Source organism: Eremomyces bilateralis (genome assembly GCF_010015585.1).
Source record: "Eremomyces bilateralis CBS 781.70 unplaced genomic scaffold P152scaffold_21, whole genome shotgun sequence".
NCBI lineage: Eukaryota > Fungi > Ascomycota > Dothideomycetes > Eremomycetales > Eremomycetaceae > Eremomyces > Eremomyces bilateralis.
In genome coordinates this window covers 156,224-178,012 of record NW_022985087.1, presented here as the reverse complement: position 1 = coordinate 178,012, position 21,789 = coordinate 156,224, and the positions used below count along the sequence as shown (strand labels likewise).

The window sequence follows — 21,789 nt, the reverse complement described above, 5'->3', positions numbered from 1 at the left end:
CAAGAAGAGGGGGTGGACGCCACACAGTCAGACACGCAGAGCCAAGAGGTGAGGTCAGTGATCTGGCAAGGCAGCAGAAGGAGCACAGATGAAAATCCCACCAAGATCCGATCTTTGAGACCAACCGATCTCTTTATAAAACCCATCACCAACCTTGGCGATGTAGTTGGAGCCCGGGCTGAGGCTTCAGGTTTCAGGGGAAATCGGCTGCACAGCCGCGCTATCTCGTGTTTGACTCCGCTAGTGGTTGCTGCCTCCTGCACTGCCCAATCCCAGAAGCTGCACAACACGTCCACCATCGTCCAGCGTTTTGAGCACCGTCGTCGATTCAGGAGCGAGACGGACTTTGGAGGTGGGAGATTTCGACGATGGCCCACGTATAAAGGAATATAGTTCCGGACGGGTGCCGCATCCATCGGTAGGTCAATTCGCTCGCTGAGTTTCCGAAGATTTTCAGTTCTTCTTTCCAAGTCTCTCGTGCTTCGTTCGCTCTGGCGTGCCCTTCAGCGAATACTCAATTGGCTAGCTGCTTTTTTTCCGATCTCCTCTTCCAACTCGTTCATCATCCAGTCTCCGTTCACGGGTTAGCAAGATGGTGCCAAAAAATCGCGCCTATCACAATGGGAAGCATCTGGGCTTCGGCATCCCGCTGGACCAGTTCACCGCCTTGGATCGCGCGGAGAAGCTCAAAAAGCGGACCCGCTTCCCGATTGCTGCGATGCTCTCGGAGTACTCCTCCTCGGCAGTGACCGTTCGAGAGCAAAGCATGCTGGGTGTGATGGAGGCGCTCACCAACAAGCCCGAATGGCGTCGTAAAGTCTTCGACGAGGCCATTGTCGCTAAATGGGGCAGTGAGGTCGTGGACAATGACCCCGATGGGCGAAACTTTACGGACGACATGTTCGATTACTGCATCGCAGAGCTCCGGAACAAGGCCAAGCAGCATGAGGACACCGGCATCGTGCGAGTCTTAGACATTGTCGCCTCCGTGGTAAAGTCCGACGAATTAGTTCCGGAAGAGCTGCGATTGAAACTGATCGAGGCCGTCAAACTGCTGGAGAATGTCCCAGAGAAACAAAAGGACTGGCATCCTGGCTCGGATGAGAAGGTTCTGGACTTAGTGCATCCGTCGCTGTTCCCTCTGATTTACGGTGTCTCTCGCGTGTTCCCCACGGAGGCAGAGAAGGTCGGCGTCCAGGACTGCATGAAGAGATGTGGAGAGGGCGAAGTCATCCGGGCCCCCAAAGGTCAATTCGGGGATTATAACGGCTTCATTTCCCGGAGGTTTCAATGGCTGCCGAGCGAGGTGTCATTCCAAGCAGGCGGGAAGGTGAAGTTTGAAAGCTACGTCAACAACCTTCATCCGACCCACGATGCACCGCTCTATCCAATCTTGGAGGAGATCGTTGCACTAGCGATTCCGCTTTGGAACGAGACGCTCTCCTCCGTGACACACACGCACAACCAGCAGCGGCTGCGTATCCGCATCGATCATATCGAATACGATTGGCCCAATGGAGAATGGGACGACCACGAGCCGGCCGAGGACGAACCGGATGAGGAGGACAGGGATGCATACTATGACTATCGGGAGGAATGGATGCGAAATAATCGAATTCTCGCCTATCCCGAACCGGAGACGTATGATGAGGATCTGAAGCACTTCGCAGCGAATCCTCCACCGCCTGCAGTTGATCTTCGCAAGCAAATCCCGAACGGAGTCCAGGTCATCGTCAAGCTTGCGAACATTCATCTGACTCCTGAGAAGCCAGAGTACGAGGGTGGCTCGTGGCACGTCGAAGGTTTTGTGAACGAACACATTTGTGCTACCGCGTTGTATTACTACGATTGCGAGAACATCACAGATTCGCACCTAGGGTTCCGCCAGTACACTGACACTATTGACATGTCGGGGAAGTCATACGGCCAGGACGATAACGAGGGCGTGGAGGTAGTGTACGGCATCGAGAACGAAAGCCCTAGCGTCCAACCGGTTGGGCGGATCCTCGCCCGCCAGTCCCGTTTCCTGGCCTTCCCCAACATCTTCCAGCACCGGGTGGCTCCATTCCGCCTCCAGGATCGGACGAAGCCGGGCCATCGGAAGATCGTGGCGCTCTTCCTCATAGACCCGTACGTCAAAGTGATCTCGACGGCCAACGTCCCTCCCCAGCAACGGGACTGGTGGGCGGAGGAGCTACTGAAGAACGGAGGCATTGGAGACCTCCCTGCCGAGCTAGTCGGGCAGGTCGTGAACGATGTGGACGATTTCCCGGTCAGTTTGGAGAAAGCTAAGGAGCTGCGGGAGGAATTAATGGAGGAGAGAAAAAGTTACAATGGGTTGGTCAATGGTAAGTGAGCTATACGATGCGCCGATATCCCCGGCTAACATGGACAAGACTCATTTGAAGACGAGCCCTTTTCTTTCTGCGAGCACTAGGTGGAGCGCGATCTACTTGGTTTGGAAGGCGAGAAGACGTGATCTTCAGTCGCCAGCTATGGGAGAAGGGTTGGACGTAACAATGTTTCGTAGTCTGTTTCGTAGTTCTAACTATTATATCTATCCCAGTGAATACTTGACTGCCAAGACGCACCTGGGGCATTGTTTCAGGCTCCAGGTGTGTCTGAAGGTGCCTAGCCTCGGCTGGTGAGATTTGTCCACCAGTTTTTGAGATTCGTCCACCATTTGAGATTTGTCTACAACGCTAGCCATATGGTATTCTTACTGGCGTGGATATATTTTAAGTTTCATGTTATCTTTATAGTTACCATTTCCTGCTAATTACCTATTATGATTTCCTTTTCTACCTCTACCTTATCACTACCATTATCAACAAGATGTCAAACAATCAGCTTGTTCGTACAGGCACCCAATTGAAATTGATTAAGGAGATGAAAATACTACAGAGTGTCAACCGTGATCCCACTTCTCCTCCAGTCCTCAGTACATTCTGCAATCTCAAGCATATCTGCTCCAAGCAGAACTTGCTCCCAACCTATCGTACGATGTCCTCCAGAAAAAGTAGCTTCTACTTTATCGCTCATTGCAGGAATTGAGAGGATGTTTACTGCAAAGACAGCGAGCTGTGGATAACGAGTCTGATTTAGCCACCACTTGATTGGATCTTCAACATGATCGTACAATAGCTCTGAGTTATAACTTTCAAACTCATCCTGGCTCTTCAGTCGGTTGTAATTTCCTTCAAGTTCAGAAGCAAGACGATCAAACTCATCAAGCGGCTCTTTCAGATGACCAGCTTGGAAGGGTTCGTACGAAGCTGAGACTGATGGTTGTTCGCGTCGGTACCTCTCCCAGAGCTGCTTGGCTTGCCAGATTGCTTGTGAGGCAACATCATCTGGCCATGCTGAGTTGATATATGCAGTACGACGATTTGGATTAAGAATCAGAGCGGCAGCGTAAAGTGGAGTAGTGAGGAGCTTCTGGTAATAGTTATTAAGCTTTGCCTTACATCGCATGACTCGGGTATTGAAGCTGTATGAAGCGGCTGATCGACTACTCTGAAGCGTGTCCTGTGAAAAATGTAAGTAAGAAATGAAACAGAGATCCCGTACGACATACCAAGGTCCTTTTCACATGGAGGTTAAGGATGTCAAGTACATTAAGTACTTTGTCAAGCGTTGCATTGCCTCCCTGGAACTTAAGAGTTGCAGATTTAAAAGCTCCAAGGAAACTATGTATCATCCGAAGCTGAGACCAGTCTTGCGGTGATAGGACATCCGCCTTATCAATAGAATCTAGATTCTCAGTGATATACCAGCTCACAGTCTCATGTAACTGGACCGCTACATCCAGCATGCTCCACCAGCTGTTCCATCTCGTACGATTATCAAGAGGAATTCTTCTTCCAGCTCGATCCTCAAAATGCTTCGTACGACCAGGACTAGCTCGAATATGAACAACGACGTTGTGAAGCTTTCCAAGAACACCAGCGATGACTCGAATGTCAGACTCCTTTTCTTTCCTATCCTTTTCAGGGAGCTCTTGAGTCTTAGTATCCTCATCCTCTACTTCAAGCTCTACTCTTTCTGCTTCTTCGTACGAAGCAATTCGATCTATTTGTGACTTCTCTTCAAAAAGAAACGCTTCAACAACTAGATTGATGACATGGCCCTGGCAGCGGATATGTTGCTGAGTAGCGCTCCAGGAGATTCTCTCTTCTTCAGAGAGATATTGACTGATTGTACGACAGAGAACATCATTTGTGCCAGCATTGTCGCCAATAATAGCTCCGATCTTTCGTACGATACCATAGTCCTGAAGCACGGGAAGCAGTATAGTCCACCGATGAGATCCGCTGTGGCCTGCTACCGTTGGAAGTGCAAGAAGAATGTTGAAACGTCGCTCTCGTATATCAACGAAATGAGCACAAATACCAAGGACTAGGTGATTGCCTGGAGACGTCCAAATATCCACAGAGAGATGAATCTGCGTGATTGCAGATTGAAGAGCCTTTCGTACGATGTCTTTCTCCTCTGAAAATGTTTCCCGAGCCTGATTTGCGATAGTCTGATGACAGGATGGAAGCATTTGAAGCGCCTGGGGATTAAGAGAATAACAGAAGGCCCGAAATTCCTCATTTTCAACAAGTCGAAAGGAAAGGTTTCGTACGAGAACCAACTCGATAAAGGCCTTCCTGATGGCCTGTGCATCAACAGCGCCCTTCAGAATTTCGTCATTGAGCTCTGAATGCTGGCTTCGGATTGTGTCGTGGAGAGCCTTGTATGCTTCTGCTGTACCTGTCGTATGACTCTCTTTTGACACCGTACAACAGTAGTTATGAATATTCGATCGATTTTTTCGAGAAGCGCTATTTAAAGAAGCGCTCTCGGACGTAGCTTCAAGTAAAGAAGAATTGAAATCGGTTTCTGAAGTCATGATGGTACGAATAATCAATAGTTAGAAAGTAGGTTCTCTAAAGAAGATGAGGAAATATTCTACAGTGCCAAGTCTTTATTCGAACATCGTATTTATTCGTATTCGTTAGCCACACTGCTATTGTCGCATTTCGCCGGGGTGATGATTAAGCACGTTCGCTGCTTAAGCTCAGTTACTGTAGAGTCATAGTTAACGCAAATTGGTATTAACGACTCCCATTGTCTAGGAAAGGAGATCTAGCTAGTAGCCAGATGAAGATAGTTAACTTAAATACATAGTTAGGAGAAGACTGAAGAGTCCTGATTAGGCCTAGCCCAGGGGTAGGGGGCAATGAAAGGAATGTTAGGTGGCAGTAGAAACCAACAGGGGCATCTTGCGACAGCTATCGAATACTCTATCCATACATCTGGGGGCCACGGTCCACGCTCAACGTGTTAGACGATGGATATACCAAAGGTTGTCGCATCTTGCGCATCCCTCCCCTCAGTTGCTCTCTAGATGCCTTGTCTGAACTGTCAGAAAGAATTGGCGCAGTTGTGACTTCGGTTTCTCCTCGCCATTCGGGAACTCTGCAACAGAGCCAACCTGTGTCGAGAGGAGAAGGCTTTTCCTATTCGAACTTCGAATCGCCAATAACCTTGGTCTGTAAATAGGGATTTTTTGGAATATTCACGGGTTAAAATGATTTTCTCGCTGCTACTTACCTCGTCAGAGTTATTCTATGTAAAGGTACGCAACCTGTTGAAACAGTTATGTCTGATATTGCTATCTTAAGTGGGTGAATGCAAGAAAGTGTACCGAGTAGAAGCTGCGATATAAAAGCTGTGAAATGGTGCGAATCTGGTGGACAGGCAGGCCGTCAAGGTACCCCCTCAGATCCAACATTGACGCTGAAAGTGAATCATTTAATATTGGCTAGGCAGCAGGCGAGAATGGGCATCGTTTACCTGTATTCAAACAGGCCTGAGTCATGATCGAAGTCCGTGCCTGATGTTTAGATCCCAGTCCCCAAGAATGCGGTAAAGCCATCCCAATCTTGTGTCAAAGCAAACGGGGCAATTTTCCTGCTTATTTATTTGAGTAAGACGTGACCTCGAACGTCGCTGAACGGCATTTTCGAAAATGATCGGTCCACTCTGTACCCATCCCCATCTTCAACTGGAACCATCTGAGCATGCAAAGGAAGCGAGTTACATCCGCGCCGATGCCAACCGCCGTGCCGCTGCAGAAACCGCATCTGGACGTGTCCCAGGTGCAAAGAAAAAGCATGGGTCGAAATCGGACTCGGAATGTCATACAATAGCAGATTCCACGGCATATCCGGCCCCCCTCGTGCTACCAGACGACGATCTCGCCTTGGATCCCAGGTACCCGCCGCAAAGTTTCCGCTCATGGATCATGGAGAAGGAGCGGAACAAGGTGACACAGGATCAGAAGACGTTGTATGTCGCCGCGGCGCCAGCGGTGTCGCCGGAGCTCACAGCAGAAATGGAAAGGTGGGCGAAGGCTAAACCGCCTCAGGCGTCTCGGAAGGGCAAGAATACAATGCCGGTCAAGCAACCGGAGTTCAAAGACGTGGTCGAATATCTTAGTGCTTTCTATCATGGGATGCAGGTCAAGGAGTTTCCGGAGTCTCTTAAGTTCACGGAATGGGAAAAGGGGTCGACTCGATCAATCGGCCTCCAGACAGGGGACTCGGCTGTGCAGATCCGAATAAGACCCTCTCGGGATGGCGTCTTCCAACGACAATTGAATTTAAACGATATCCTAGACGCAGCGATAGAAATGCTGCCGAGCGATGCGTACGCGATCATCCTCCTTGTAGAACACGATATGTACGAGGATGAAGATGACGACTTTTGCTGTGGACGAGCGTATGGCGGTAGCCGTGTGGCTGTGGTCTCCTCTGCGCGATACCATCCAGCGCTAGACCTCATGGAAGGCATTGACCACGCTCATATGTGGCCGGCTTCGCACTGTAAGGCGTATGTCGACAGTTGCTGCGAGTCATCCGACATTCTGCCACTGCCACCGCCTGGAGAGCTTAGAGCTACGAGTGGTGGAAAGGGGCGGCTTCAGGCAGCAGTTGAAGCAGCCAGCACCTTGAAGCAGCCTCGAAATGAAGAAGACTTCCACGGACTCTGGCTCACTCGACTCGTCCGTACGACATCCCACGAACTCGGGCACTGTTTAGGCCTCGACCACTGCGTTTACTACGCATGTGCGATGCAGGGAACGGCTGGGATGGCGGAAGACGGTCGGCAGCCACCATATCTGTGCCCGATATGTCTGGCCAAACTCTCACATGCTGTCGTTGTGGAAGGTCAACAGCTCAACAGTAGCCAGAGAGCCGAATATGCAAGAAGCAGAGATATTGCGCTCGAGAAATTTTGCAGGAAATGGCAATCAGTGGGAATGCTCGCTGGATTTGGAGCTTGGATACAGGCAGGGAGAGCGCCCTGAGGTCGACTGGATATCTCACTCCTGTGTATTTTGTTGTTCCTTCCATTCGACAGCGACATGTTCGCCTTGCCAATCCCAAATCGTACCTTGAACCGCGTGCGAAGTAGCCCAGCTCTGGCACAGCTCGCCCGGCTCTTCATCCCCATAGAACGAGGTAGGAATGTCGTATACCATGACATCCAAAGGCGTCGCTTGCTCAACCCAAGGAGGCTCCAGAGCTTCCAGAAGCCCTTGAGGCTGCTCCGATTCCACATTGGCCAGTACGACTTTGAGCGGTCTGGTAGTGAGGCCAGTATATGACGTAAACGAGATTCTTTGTACCATGCTGCTTGTACGAGCGAGGACCAGTTGCTCCAACATCTCCAACCCTGCCATCTCCTGCCAGAACTTGAAGTTCGCGTCGAGGTTGTAAAGCGCGAGACGCTTTAACTTCGGCCAATACGTCCATGTTGGATAGCGCAACCAGCGCGACCAGTTCCGGTCCGGGAAGTAGAGATCGTCGCGAAGGCTCACGAATTCTTCCAACTGGCTTAGTTGGTCGAACCCCTCCCAAATGACCGGATGGTGGCCTATGGAGTTCTCCAGCGGGAAGGCTATAGGGGAGGGTAGATTAACGACGAGTCTGCGAAGGGTGCCGTAGACCGAATAGCATAGATACCGTATCCATCGTCCAATTATTGCGCTCATCGATGTCCCTTCCGGGGCGAGATATATGGCGGTGACATTCCAGTGCCCCGGGAGTGGCAAGAATGGGTGAAGAGGCCAATGCGCCGGGGCTGGTACGGACGGTAAATGAGACCCAGGCAAGATGGCCTTCACAAAGTCACCTAGCCGTTTTTGAGAATCGAGGTAAACGCAATGCTTCCTTAAGAGATTCACCGCAACAGAGCTTGTCGCATGACAGACGAGTGACCATGCCAGCCATGCCTTTGTTGTCGGATGGGTAGCAGGCAGGATGACAGAGTGAGAGGACGGCGCAATGGATTCGATGATTTGCATCAGGATCTCTGGCGGCAGCCTCATTTTCCCCGGTTCTGCGATGTCGTTGGAATCCATGTTGATTGATCCAAGCGGTGGCTATCGAAACTCTAAAGCCAGAAAAATCAGCCGAGAAGTTGTTCACGCTGAGTGGAGTGAGTTCTGCGTAACTACATGGTGGTGGCAGTGTGCATGCAGGATATAGTAGCCGTGTGCAGGTTGTGGCGCTCTTGGTCTCCGAGAACCAACAACTTAAGTATTATGGCTGGCGGCTGCATTATTGCGATCTCGTCTCATACCTGAGGGCTGGGTTACCCTTCTGCCAGTTCTGCTTCTTGAAAATCTTGAAAATCTTGAAAAATTAAACCTGTTTGCTGTTCTGCAGATTGGATTTCAAGTTTAAAGATGGGATACTCTTCCTTTGGCGGCTTCGGACTTATGGTGAACCCCTGTCCATCAGGGACCGACAAACGCGGGTCCGCAAGCTGCTGCCCTCCTGGATGGACTTGTATTAACCCAGATTTCCATTATACTCCAGTGGTATGGTGTCCAAGTGGTAGGTGACAGGTTTTATCGATCTCGCGCTTCGGCGCCTTTCGAGCTTCGGGACTAACTGAACCTCCAAGCAGACATAGACTGGGGACTACCAACCCACCGTTCAGGCGCTATCTGCGTGCGCCGACAATTCCTGGGGGCTGTGGAGGTTCGCTGACTACTTCTGTTGTCCAGCCGACACGATTGGAACCTGGTCGACCAGTGTTGGTCATCTTTGTATGGATCCAAACCTGCCAATACCGTCTAGCATGTCATCGACCTTGGTAGGGACTTCTTTCCCAGTACGGTGAACGTACTAATCGGAGAACAGCTCAGCCAAGCAACTGGAACTGGAACTGGGAGCGTTAGTGGGTAGCTACATCTATCACTAGCAGCGGGGCGACCGCTTCAACAATAGGGTCAGTCACTTCAGTGCCAGGAATCCCAACAACATCGGGATCGGGACCACCCGAGTCTGAAGGTACGAGCAGCAGTTCTTCACATCAAGGCTTGCCCCAGGGTGCCATCATCGCCATTGCTGTCCTTGCTACCATTATTGGAATGCTAGTGCTCTTCATCGCATGGTATTTCTGGAGGAAGCGTAGTAAAAGACGGCAGCAAATCCCCACCACGCTTCCAGTCAACCTACAAGCAAAGGAGTTGCCCGAAACTTACGTACAGCGTCCGAACACGGTTTCGGACATAAATGCAGCCGACCGCGTTGAGTTGGATGGTCATGGTCGGAGCTGATGTCCGCTGCATGGTGTGTAAGCATCTCATTTGGATTGAGAAGGTGGGTGATATCTTGCTACATGAGTGAAATTTCTTCCCTGGACGATTCTTGTTGAAATGTTTACGGTGTCTTCTAGGTGTGGCTGCGCAACGTCCGAAAGAGAAGAACAACAGCGGTGTTCTGTGTGGGATGGTGATGTAGTCAAGTTTCATCATTGACAGTACGACGAGTGCTACGTATTCTACGGCTAGCGAACCACGTTAGGGCATAATGAGATCAGATCGATACCTTGATTGGTTAAGGCTAAGCTGAAGAAAAGAAGAAGAGAAAGGGGAAGACGATAGAGGAGGGCATTCTAGTTCCGTGTATGCGTATCCAGTGGGTACATATGTGTAGATAAGGGGCGTGTAGGAATACATCAAAGGTTAACAGAACTATCCAAGGGCACTGGCACGTCTCCAACCTAGCATAAGGTCGATACTCGAAACATCACGAGATGAATCCATATCATAATATGATTTAAGTTCTAGAAGTACCGTACTCATACGCTCGCCCGCTGCAGCTCGGATGTGGTATAAGAAGTGACAGGTCATCCCAGGACGCATTCAAGAAAGTTGGTGGCAACGAGCGTCCATCTGCACATACAACAATGTACATGAAAGTAGTCATCGGACAATTCACCCCGTGAGAAAACAATACCCAGTAACGTTCCCGTGAAAGCCGTGTTTCGTGTATGCCCCGTGACGCCAAGAATGCCTAGCAGACGCCCGAATTTAGTAGCAGGACCGCTTAAGAATGAGAAGAATGAGAAAAGAAAGGGAAAGGAGTGAGTGATGGAGCTTTTAATGCCCCGATCTAGCCATGCGAGCATGGCTAGGGCTAGTGTAGACGTCGGCGATGTCGGCTAGCATCTTCGGTTTGCCTTGCCACGCCACGACGCTGGTTCATCGGCGGGTTGGAGTCGAAGGTTCCTCAGAGCTGTAAGAGGACTAAGCTCCCTCCCTTCCACGTAGCTCCCTATCCACCTGTCATCGGACGGGCGGGGAACATCGTGTATCCAACGCAGAGCACAGCCATGGTCTTCTGGATTTCATCAAGTCTGTCACATGACTTTCAGCGGTCTTTCTGCCAGTTGTTCATCCACGCCATCAGTCCCACCCCGATCAGAACCACCCCGAGCATGCTCGCGTATGGCGTAGCGCTTTCGGCATTGTCCCAATTGGAGCCCTTCATCAACCAGGGCCGGCCCCCCAGCACCTGGCCCACCGCCTGCTCCAGCTGCTGCTCGACGTGCCCCGCCGTCAGCGCAGAGCCGTTCTGAAGCCCGATTTTCTTCACCACTTCGGCAGCAACTTCGGCGGCTTCAATTTCGAGGGACTTGGATGAGCTGGACGATGATGGTCGTGAGTGGATGAGCGTTCCGTTTGCTGTCTCCGCGGTGTTGCCTTCGTGCTGGGCTCCTTCGAGTTCAAGGGGACTCTTCAGCCAACCTGATCCACCACTAAGACGTTTGACGAGCTTCGGTTTTCGTTGCTCGTCCTTGGGGTCGTTTTTTCTGGCCTCTCGCTCGGCGTCCTCTCGTCGAATCCTTTCGACCATCTCTTGCAAGGACTGGCGGTCATTGGCACTTTCTTTCTCAGCAGTTTCGGCACGCTTGCGGAACAATTCGGCTTGATTCTTCGTTTCAGTCAATTCGGACATCATCGCTTCCAGGCGTTGTTGAAGGCGAGAATGCAAGGAGCTGTCTGGTTCCTGAGCCGCGCTCGTGGTCGATTCGGTCAACGTTTGCTCTTTCGATGTAGCATCGATATCTCCATCGACCTCCGGTGTCGCGATGTCCGGCTCAGCTGAGGGTGATGGCACGTGTGTAGTCTTCTCGATTTCTAGCCTCTGCGCACGTTCTTCGGCACTCTCCCTCGCCTGCCGCTCGTGCGCGAGAAGCTCTTCAAGGTCTTTCAGTCGAATGTTTTGATTATCCAGTTCCCGTTTGGCGGTATTGAGTGCTTCGACTAGTTTGGAAACCTCGCCTTTATCGGACATGTCTGCTCGCAAGGGCCCTCCGTTCATATGTGGCTTCGGTGGCGATTTCGGTGGTGATTTTTCGGTGTCAGTTCGGCGCAGGGGAGGTGGAGGTAGGGAGTCGGCGCTGGAACGAGCAACGTCTGGTTTCTCGGGTAAGGGTTGTTGTGGCGGAGGAGCAGGCGGATCGGAAAATCGAGTTTTGATATCACCCTTGACAGAGATGTATTTGTTTTGACCAGTCGGTGAGCTTCGGTTTCCTTCCTTCTTTGGTTCAACAAGAACACTCTCGAGATACTGGCCGGTTCTTTGCAGATCGGTGGACTGCTGTTTGGCTTGTTTGAACTCGGCCTGTGGTGAAAACGAATGAGTTTAGGGTTTTTCTGAGAGAGTTCACATTTACTCACGTTGATTTTCTTGACTATTTGATCCATTGTGATGGGTGCAAGCCAGAAGTGTTGTCGTTGTTGGCCATACGACATGTTACTCCCCGCCATGCTTGCCGCCGAGCCTGGGCGATTTCCAATTGAACCTTGACTTCCAGAGCGACCGCGCATCTGCCCAATCGTTTGACCCAGCGACGGGCTGATCAAAGAGCCCGACGTGCTTGGATCGAGGTCCCCGAAATTGAGGTCTAACACGCTGTTCGCGGTGCTGTAGAAACCTGCATGCTCCACTCGAGCGGCAACCTTGTGGTGGACGACGGTTTTCTGGTCATCGCTAACAATGTCGATACCCAGTTCCAGCACATCTTGCTCCCTCAACTCGTGAGGATCGGATTCTTTATTCTCTGGAGAAAGCCGCGAACCGTTCACAAAGGTTCCATTGGACGATTTGATATCGCGAATAAAAACCTTGCCATTTCGATCCGCCCAGATCTCGGCATGTGACCTCGACAGCACTTTCGAATCGAAGTAGCCATTGGTCGCGGTTGGTATAGTCTTCTGGTTTGTTTGCCGTCCAATGCGAACCACGTCCGGAAAGAATGGGAGGGTGATGGTCTTCCGTTCAAAGGTCCCGTTCATCGGAGTCAGGTAGAGTATAGGAGTGTGTTCGGCGCGTTCTGGGACCCGCGGTTTTCCTGTCGCGGTATGTGGTTGGAGGAGGGGAGAAGGTGGAAGCGATGAGGGAACCATAGAAGGCGGCTGTAGAGCCGATATGCTCGACGTAGCAGATGGGCCGGCGGTTGATGCTACGGGTTGCATTCTCGGATTCGACAATTCCGATACAGGCTCGGCTTTGGAAGGAGCCCATAGCCCCTTCCCCGGTTTTCTTCGCACGCTCCAATCGCCATTTGGCAGCACTCCGTTGGGTTGAACGGCAGTAGCGGAGACAGTTGAGGACGAAGAGGCGGAGGAAGTGATGGACGATGTCGAGTTGGATCGTTGGGCACTTTTTCGGGGCATGAGCATGCGCGAAACTTCGTCGGCGCTCATGGCATTCAGGCCGTTGGAACCACCATTAGCACTCGACCATCCTGCGCGAGGAATCGGTTGGAAGTTCGGAGGGGGAGCGACAGCAGTCATGGGCAAAGAACGGCGGAGAAAGAAGGGTCGGAGCCCAAGTGATGCGGATTGCGGCGGTTATGGCTGCTTGATGCTCGTCCTGGGTGTCCTGGGTGTCCTGGGTGGTTGACGATTCTCCACCTAACCACAGATGGACGACAAGGAGCGCCAGACGCGCAGTTTGCGAAACCGAATAAACAACGCAAGCGGATTGCTCGATCGCAGCACCATAAGAAATCCGTCGCCGTTGACAAGACTTGGGATGATACCGGGGGGCGGCCACTGGGTCGTGTGAGTTGGTCCGTGTGCAAAGGTGCTGACTGCTCAACAGAAGTGTTGGACAAGATGGGACACTGCAGCGGCTGCAAGGGCGCAAATGGGCCAGAAACCAATGTCCAGAAGGACCCAGGAGCAGGATAGATGGTATGAGGGTGGATTAAGGTAATTGCAGGGCGGGTGGTGGTCGTGTAGGGAGGTGCAGAGGGATGGGATGATGAGGGATTGTTTCCTGGAGAGGAGAAAGGAATGAATGGGATGGATTAGGAGGAGATTCTGAGCGGGAGACTGTGAGGAGTGAGGACTGTGAGAGTGAGCGAGCGGCAGAGGGCTTGGCCCGTCACACTCCAGGATCTGAACAACTCGTTCACACTGCGAACAGTATTACTATTACAGACATCGGTTACACCAGTCTTCTTGATTGAACTGTCAAAAAGGGTATCATCATGGTTAGAATAGATCAGACAATTTCACCACTTAAGAGACTCTTATTCACCCGCTTCACCAGCACGAGAAGCGAAGGAAAGTGACAACTGGTCTAACGTCTCCGCACGTGACATGGCTTCCCATTGTCTGACTCGCAGCTCGCTGACTTCAACTGCTGACTCATCTAAGGTGAAGACCGTGAAGGCGTGAAGTCTGGACCCTGAACTCTGAAGTCTCAAATCTCAACAGTCAAGGATGAAGGAACTCACTCTCAACAGCCAAGCCCTTCCCACGTGACAAGCACCACGTGATATTGGTCCCATATGCCACGTGACAGTTCTCTGGCAAATATTCGGTAAAATTCTATCACGTGGGTCGCGAGAGTCCCTCAACTTTGGTCGCGACGGCATCGATTGCAGTCGCTAGAATAGGTGACAGGGGCGAGATTGTTCAATGAAATGGATGAGTCTCTCATATATACCTAACCTACCGTGTTCCTATTCAATTCCTTCCTTATATCAAACCTCTCCTTCATCCACCAGAATAGAATGCCTGTGCCAGTTGGTGCCGGCGTTCCAGCCGGGCATGGAGGAGCTCCGTCGACGTTCGACAAATGTATGCAATTCCGTTCCCAGTTCCATGCCGCATGCTAATCCAAATCTACAGTCAAGATGGGTGCTATGATGGGTGGAAGTGAGACTAGCTCATCTCTATGATTCGCACAATTTCTGACCTTGATATCCAGCGGTTGGTCTCATCATAGGATTCATCTTCGGTTCGTCCATGCTCCACAACACCCTGACGGTGGATTATAACCTGACGTCTATTAGGCGCAACGAACATCGTCCGCTATGGCCCAGGACCCAATGGGATGATGAGAACGTTGGGCCAATATATGGTCGGTTCATCCGCCACGTTTGGGTATGTTCCATCGCTCCCACTACTCCATCAACCCATGACTGAGCTGCCCGTTTAGATTCTTCATGGGCATCGGTACAACCATTCGCACAGACGGTAGCCCTATCGCGGCCGCAGCATTTGCGAGAGCACACCAGAACCCGATCATCCTTTCACGGCATTCTCGCTACGCCCCTCTCATCGACCAGTCCTTCCGATCACGGTAAAAAACAAGTCGCTAGTGAAGGTGGCTAGCCTAGGTGTTGTAAGGAATCGGATATATACTGGAGATAATGTGTCCCCGGCATTTTGAAGCGCTTTTCTAGGGGTTGGAATGGAGTGGGCTCTCAAACGGCTTGTACGGCCGTTGGTGGGTGTTGGATGTGGTGGGAGCACGCTGAGGGTTGTGCATACACACACGTGCTGGTCTCATCCATCCAAATTGGCCCCTTTTCGATGTTGAGGCGATTGTGAGAAATTAGGCATGGCTACCGGTACTGTTCTCATGGAAAGCAATCTCGCCACTCCGAAATACAACAATTGGAGATCCCTTCAAATGGACATTGTTGAAGGGTTTCCCCCAAGTCGTTGGTCTCCTTATGCATTGTGTCATGCTATGTATGGGCTCATCATCACATACCCTTTCAGTCTCGTGCCATTCTCGCAATTCGATCGCGATATGCTCACTTTGGCGTGACCAACAATACGTACCTATACGTCGCAAGGAGATCGGCTGGCTGTCGCAAGCGTCCCAAAGGTTCATGATTCCACGTTCAGCATGTCCCTATTATCTTCTTCCCAAATTTCTTCCCTTTCTTGCCTGTTCCATCTTTGCTCTATTCCTACATGAGAGAGGCGTTTACCTCAGCTTATCCATGTGATTTATGGCCAGATGTCTGTATATGGCCGATGGTAACCGGTTGCACTTAACAATATAGTACTGAGACTAAGACTCAGTCACACCGCAGTCCAGCAACCCAGCAGGGGCGAATGTCATGGGATGAACAATTTAGAAATAGCCAAGGGTTTCTGATATTAATTCTATACCCGTCATATCCATTTATCCTATCGATTTCAAGCGACCCAGAATTCCTACTCACCATGGCCAGCATCGATGACCTGCCTGAAGGGCTGCCAAAATATGTCAAGGATTACGGTATGTGCATAACTCTTCTAGTCGGGCTGCTGTATGCTGAATGGATCGTAGCACCGATCGTTTATCTCCATTCGAAAGATCCGTACAGGCCTTCCGACATAGCGGCCCACCTCGCAAACACCTCTCCCAAACACAACTACGAACCCATAGCATTCTCCCCCAACCTGGAGACCCTAAGCAGACTCAACGGCATGGGATCGAGTATCTACCTGGCGTCTAATGACGACGTCACAACGGACCCGCCGTGGCTAAAGGGAGCGCAGCTGGACGCCAACGGCGGCTCCCTGGATGCGAAAACAGCAGCAATTATTGTCCATGATCGCGGCAACGATGAAGTCGATGCCTTTTACATGTACTTCTACTCCTACAACCTAGGAAGTATGGTATTCGGCCAGAGTTTCGGATCTCATGTGGGAGACTGGGAGCACAGCATGATCCGCTTTAAAAATGGCAAACCGACTGCGGTCTGGTTCAGCCAACATGCCATGGGACAAGCGTTTACCTACGACTGTTTGGAAAAAGAAGGCTTCAGGGTGAGCACCCTCTTCTAAAAGCATCGCTGATGAGGGTCTCAATTATCGGCAGCCTGTTGTTTATTCGTCCAACGGCTCGCATGCCAATTATGCCACGAAAGGCAACCATGATCACACTATCCCTCACGTCAACCTCCCTTTTGGATTTCTCATGGATCAAACCGAGAAAGGCGTGCGGTACGATCCGTTGCGCTCAGCGTATTGCTACTCGGTCACGTTCGACGGGGAGGTGCCGAGTTTTGCCTCCTATGACGGTGCGACGCCGACGGACTGGCTTTATTTTACCGGTCGATGGGGCGACAAGACCTACCCGGACTCGGACCCCAGGCAAAGGAATTTCCTGCGGCTGGGAATCCGAAAGTTCAGTGATGGGCCCACTGGGCCGAGAGATAAAGGGTTGAATCGGAGAGGGATTTGTCCAAACGGGACGTCATGTTGGGTGAGACCATTTCTCATGCCCTAAGTCAATGTGTAGGTGAGATCTCCAAATTGTAGCATATCAGATGGACGGTTGGATTGGATGTGGATGCCACAGCTTTCTCTTCCATCATCGTCACATAGAAGTACTCATTTGTTTCATAATTCATTTCCTCATCGGCTCATTAACTACCAACGGTCCCACTCACCCAAACGACTTCTGCACGGCCAACAATCCCATAACCAGCTGAATAAAAATTCACGAATCCTTCTCTGTAGTGTCGCTCCACTCCGCATCCTACCACTAAGATAGCCAATCAGGCCCGCCTCTTCATCGTCATCATCGTCCTCAAAAACACTGACCATACCTCCCGTCGCGAGGCAGTCCAAGTCTCTTCCGGCAGCACTTGACCGAGTCGGAGTACTTGACTGCGCCGTCCGGGTGCTGTTGAAGATGCCAGTGTCCTCGGTACAGGTTGATATAGACCGTTCTCGTGAGAAGCCCCAGGTAGGGCTCGGGGTGACAGGAGTCCACATGACTCCAGCTTGTGCTTGAGGCAGGCCGTCCATGGACCCGGTCCATCGCGTGCGCCCCCGGCCAAGGAAATGGTCCTGCTCCATAGGACTCATAGGACTGCCGTGGAACTCCATTGGAGTGGACATCATGTAAGTGGGTGTGCCAGCCATGGCGTTCAATTGGCTCGACGCCGGGTTGCGATGCCACCACTCGTAGTACCGCCAGGTAGGGCTTGGTGTACCGTACTCTATGTGGAGCTGGGGAGATGAAGACGGATCAGACGCGGCCCTGCATGAATACATTGTAGGTGGTGCTTCCGTCTGATCATCGGGGGACCTCGTGCAATCTCTGTGTTTAGAATGCACAGGCGTGGCCGGGACTGACTGTCGACGAGGATAGGCTCGCAACTGAAGCAGCTGACCGCGTCTAGGAACCATGCGCGCCTCCCGAACACACTCGCCTCGCCGCTGCAGGTGGACATTCATAGGAATTGGAATGTCATCGTACGTCAGGCTTGGTGTCTCAGATCGGACGCTTAGATTGGAGTTGGTGCTCGGGATTCCCCGACTCGACTGATCCGTGCCAGATCTGCCGCTCAGTTGCGCACCAAGTGCTTTCGCCGTTCGGTCATATCTGGACATGACTTCTAGCACCGTCGCATCAGGGGCATGAATCCGATTGCTGCTCTTGTGTCGTCGGATTTCCCTCGTAACCGGCCCCTCTTGGATCTGACTAGGTGCCATGCCGAACACTTCCGACTCGAGGGTCAGGGGCCAATTTTCCTCCTCTTCTTCTGTTGACGGGCTAATTGAAATATAATCGGTATTCGACATTTGGTCACCACTGTTCCCCCCTTGGTGTATAACAGTCGCACCATTCGCTTTAATATCCCAGATGTGCACCATTATCGTCTAGCAGAGGTCTACCAACGAAAGCCACGCTTCATGCGTTTTTGCAGCTAAATATTAATCTAGACAGAGTCAATTAGAATATAGGAGCAGTGAGGGCATAAATACAATGCCTGCAGTGTTTGTTTGCCATTGGTCGTGCAAGGAATGGATGCTCGTCATGGTGGCGGATTCTGCAGCAATCCCTTGATACGGTGCATAGCACAAGGGAGAAAACGGTTCCAACACGAGCATTTCTGGGGAAATTAGGGATACCATCGTGAATGCCATTGTTCTAATGAGGCGTGGAACGAGTAAAGAGCTTTTTAAGTGCTCCCAGGTGTCGCTTATTTTCCATTGGCAAGCAGTCCCTTATGTATCTCCGCGACGGCTGGGATAATCAAGCTTTCGATTTCAACCGGTGGTTCCCCTTCCATGACTTCCTCCACCGCTTGATCGTCATCTGTGCTGGAATCCCCATCCTTTTCCTCGGACTTGCCGATTAAACTTGCGACGCCTGAAACGCTCTTCGTTCGGCGACGAGGCGGGACTCTAACCCACCGCTCCCCGCCGGCGGTAACGAAGACCACCTCCCATTTTCGGGTGGTGAGAAGGTTGCCGATGACGAGGTGGTGCTGATACTTCTCTAAAGAGTATCTCGCCTTGTTGATGAGAATCTTTGGGTCTGTCTCCAGTTTGAAGCTCACGATCATGGCATCCGGTGCCCAGCCATCCACAAGCTGTTTCAAAAACTTCGGCACCGGTTCCAGGTCGATGACGAGTTTACTCCCGTCTGTCCGTGCTGCAGGAGCCTTCGCGTTCGGATCGTCGAGTCTTTTGCTGAATGCTTCTGAGGACTGGATCTTGTGCTCAACCATCTGATCTTTCGGCACGAAGAAGTCGGAAACCGCAGCGGCAAGGTAGAAAATCGCTCGAGGACCAAGCGGTCGCATCAATTTTGCGACCTCTCGTAGCTCCCATAGATACTCCGTGATCGTGACGAAGGAAAGGATGAGAAGTTGGTTCTTTTTTTTCGCCGCGGTGTAACTCCGGAGCACCCGCAGCATATCCTCTTGGTGCTCGTCCTCGACGACCACTTTTCCATCTTCTTCTCCCATATAGTCAAGGAAAGACCGGGTATTATGCGAGTAGTGTCGCGAATATGGTAGAAGCGAGAACTGCCGGTGCAAGAATATGACGGCATATCCTGCCTCGAGGAAATATTCCGCGCTGCAAGCGCCTCGGGTTCCCGCCGAGAAATTGTCGATGTAGCGAACAGTTTGATTTTCTAAGGGAACCGTTGTACCACCGGAGGTAACTAACACCACATTACGGCCCCCTTCTGCATGTCGGGTGATGAACTCCCGGGCTATGGTGAGATGGGATTGAAGTGACGTTGGGGCAGGATTGATGGCGAAGTAGTCCTGTTCCGCCACTTGAATACTCGCAAGATTTCCGCCAGTCATGTTGCCAATTTCGATGGATTATGATGGTTAGAATGTCGAGGTTGATGAAAAGATCAAATATCGGTAATTCGGTTTAACAATTCCTTTCTTTATGAATGGAGTGAGTGAGGACTGTTCACCTTGTTGGCCTTGTCCTCGGTTGATACAGGTGATGGATTCTACGGCGTAGATCTCAGTGATACTAACACCTCCAATCTCGGGATCAACACCACTACTGCCTGTAGTATTCATTATTACTACCGATGGTATTTTAGAAGCATGATCTTTGTTCTCAGATAAGATCCTGTAGCAAATGGCGACTACGATACCCACATGCACAGCAGTTTTCGTGGATTGTACAGAACTACTCTAACTTTATTTCTCTTACAGAAAACTCGTGCTACTCGGAAACAGATGACGCTGATATAAACTTTTGCCCTAGCCCATGTAGGGGGAAAGCAATGTATGGCCCCAAAGCTCCAGGGCGTCAAGACCTCTCAAACTTTCTTTCCTTTCATCGTCCATCACTTACCTCTGGAGGCAGGCTAGATGGAGGAACTCAGGAACATGTCAAATATGAACGACCATCATTCTTTTCCACACCAGAGAGATCTTCTGCACAAAGACAATTGCACACCAAACATAATCGCTCTAATAGTCCAGCGGCTCGACGTGTCCCTTTCCTCCCAAGTTTTGTTCTCTATCATTATGGCCCTCGAGAAACACAGATCAGCGCCTAAGAACCCCGGGCCTCATGGAACTACGATCACAACGGCGCTGGAATCGAACACCTGTGGTCCACTCTGATAGATCTTCAAAAGCGGTTCGTTCGAGGTTTCTAATTAGCTGTTCTCCATGGCACTTCAAAGCAGCATTGTCCACAAGCATGCACAAATTCTTGCAGATAATTGTGCCAGACACGCTTCGGGTTCCGAATGGGAAGGGATCCGGGTGCATCTTTCAAGCTGTGGTATAATTAGCGCTTTCCAGTTGAGCGTGTCTGGCCTGACGTTCCGGACTTTGAAGATGCAGTCGTATTCCAACTCGGTGGAAAAGCGGGAAGCCCAGAACGAATAGTCTAGTGGGAGGGCCGCAACATATTTTCATGCTCCTTTGAGACTCACCACGTCCAAGGAAGGCATCGATTCCACGATCATTCGCATGATCTCGGGAGGGAACCGCCTCAGTGGAACCTTTGCATCCGATCAAGGAGAAGTAATAACGTGACTTTCGATCTCTTCGCCTGGATGATCCAATCGACCATTACGGAATATTTCAACCCCTGTACACTTTGATTGATCCTGTCCGATGGACTCGATGGACCCAAAGTTAAAATTACCGCATCCGAATTCGTCACCCTTCCACTGAGGACACGCCCCATATGGTAAGGATCGCTCAGCCAGAGACCCAATTCAGGGCCACGATGGTTGCATGTGGTGGCAAACGATATCGGGAATAGGTCAGATATATCTGACGGAGATCTAGCGTCTTCGAACCCTGCACCTCCACAAGGAGCGTCTAACATGAAGCGTGGAAGGGGATCTAGTAGGAAAACCCTTGAACAGATCTTGTGTCGTTGATAATGCGGTCATTGGCTTCGAATGGCACGGAATCTTCGAAGCAATCCTCCGATAGGTGTTCGTCTTCACAGTGCGCTGTTGGATCGACTGAGATACGATAATAATGGCCAATATCGTGAGCCCCGATCCCAGAGAGTCCGATGGTGCTACAATAATAGGATTTGTGGAACACTAGCAAGGTCAGAATTGTAACAATGTGTGGACGGTAACGGAAAAGAGAACGGGAGGCTTATGAATGCGACACTCTTTCTCCCATCGCACGGCCCGTCCCGCAGCGTGCTTAATTTGGCATTGTGAATGAAAGCTTTAGGGTTTGGGATTGGAGAATATTTTCAATTCATCGAGTCAGAATTTTATAGATCGAAGAGAATATTTTCAACGGGCCGGAATTTTACGGCGGGAGTTGTCAATGTGTGGAAAGAAACATCTAGGCAGGTTTAAGAGAACGGGCCTGAGCACTGAAGTGAAGGACGCTGTCCGGATCCGGCAGTGGATTGTTGGTGATAATTAAATTTGCTTTTTGTTAGAG

The 21,789-nt window shown here is 50.9% G+C and overlaps 8 protein-coding genes across 8 annotated transcripts; 4 read left to right on the top strand and 4 right to left on the bottom strand.

Moving 5' to 3' along the window:
* Positions 1-745: 745 nt before the first annotated feature.
* Positions 746-2,323, top strand: P152DRAFT_383276 (uncharacterized protein; the record flags this gene model as incomplete). Its single annotated transcript, XM_033675776.1, has 1 exon — positions 746-2,323. A coding segment is annotated over one exon (1,578 nt), but the record flags the coding sequence as incomplete, so codon positions are not given.
* A 3,693-nt stretch (positions 2,324-6,016) lies between these two features.
* P152DRAFT_476047 (uncharacterized protein) lies at positions 6,017-7,236 on the top strand (the record flags this gene model as incomplete). The annotated part of the gene is made up of 2 exons (XM_033681472.1): positions 6,017-7,170; positions 7,218-7,236. 2 exons carry the CDS (start codon positions 6,017-6,019, stop codon positions 7,234-7,236), a joined length of 1,173 nt encoding a protein of 390 aa, XP_033531545.1.
* A 128-nt stretch (positions 7,237-7,364) lies between these two features.
* On the bottom strand, positions 7,365-8,546 carry P152DRAFT_143240 (uncharacterized protein). Its single transcript, XM_033673873.1, has one exon. The coding sequence runs from the start codon at positions 8,411-8,413 to the stop codon at positions 7,373-7,375; it is 1,041 nt and encodes a 346-aa protein (XP_033531544.1). The 5' UTR covers positions 8,414-8,546; the 3' UTR covers positions 7,365-7,372.
* A 2,169-nt stretch (positions 8,547-10,715) lies between these two features.
* Positions 10,716-13,147, bottom strand: P152DRAFT_476045 (uncharacterized protein; the record flags this gene model as incomplete). The annotated part of the gene is made up of 2 exons (XM_033681471.1): positions 10,716-11,972; positions 12,029-13,147. 2 exons carry the CDS (start codon positions 13,145-13,147, stop codon positions 10,716-10,718), a joined length of 2,376 nt encoding a protein of 791 aa, XP_033531543.1.
* A 1,146-nt stretch (positions 13,148-14,293) lies between these two features.
* P152DRAFT_440935 (uncharacterized protein) lies at positions 14,294-14,952 on the top strand (the record flags this gene model as incomplete). The annotated part of the gene is made up of 5 exons (XM_033677683.1): positions 14,294-14,443; positions 14,495-14,521; positions 14,574-14,603; positions 14,659-14,749; positions 14,805-14,952. The coding sequence occupies exons 1-5, from the start codon at positions 14,377-14,379 to the stop codon at positions 14,950-14,952; spliced, it is 363 nt and encodes a 120-aa protein (XP_033531542.1). The 5' UTR covers positions 14,294-14,376.
* An 874-nt stretch (positions 14,953-15,826) lies between these two features.
* Positions 15,827-16,877, top strand: P152DRAFT_476043 (uncharacterized protein; the record flags this gene model as incomplete). Its single annotated transcript, XM_033681470.1, has 3 exons — positions 15,827-15,881; positions 15,933-16,414; positions 16,467-16,877. The coding sequence occupies 3 exons, from the start codon at positions 15,827-15,829 to the stop codon at positions 16,875-16,877; spliced, it is 948 nt and encodes a 315-aa protein (XP_033531541.1).
* Positions 16,727-18,418, bottom strand: P152DRAFT_143650 (uncharacterized protein). Its single transcript, XM_033673875.1, has one exon. The coding sequence runs from the start codon at positions 18,251-18,253 to the stop codon at positions 17,021-17,023; it is 1,233 nt and encodes a 410-aa protein (XP_033531540.1). The 5' UTR covers positions 18,254-18,418; the 3' UTR covers positions 16,727-17,020.
* Positions 18,181-19,921, bottom strand: P152DRAFT_143021 (DFP-domain-containing protein). Its single transcript, XM_033673871.1, has one exon. It carries the CDS (start codon positions 19,699-19,701, stop codon positions 18,583-18,585), a length of 1,119 nt encoding a protein of 372 aa, XP_033531539.1. The 5' UTR covers positions 19,702-19,921; the 3' UTR covers positions 18,181-18,582.
* Between the last annotated feature and the right edge of the window lie 1,868 nt (positions 19,922-21,789).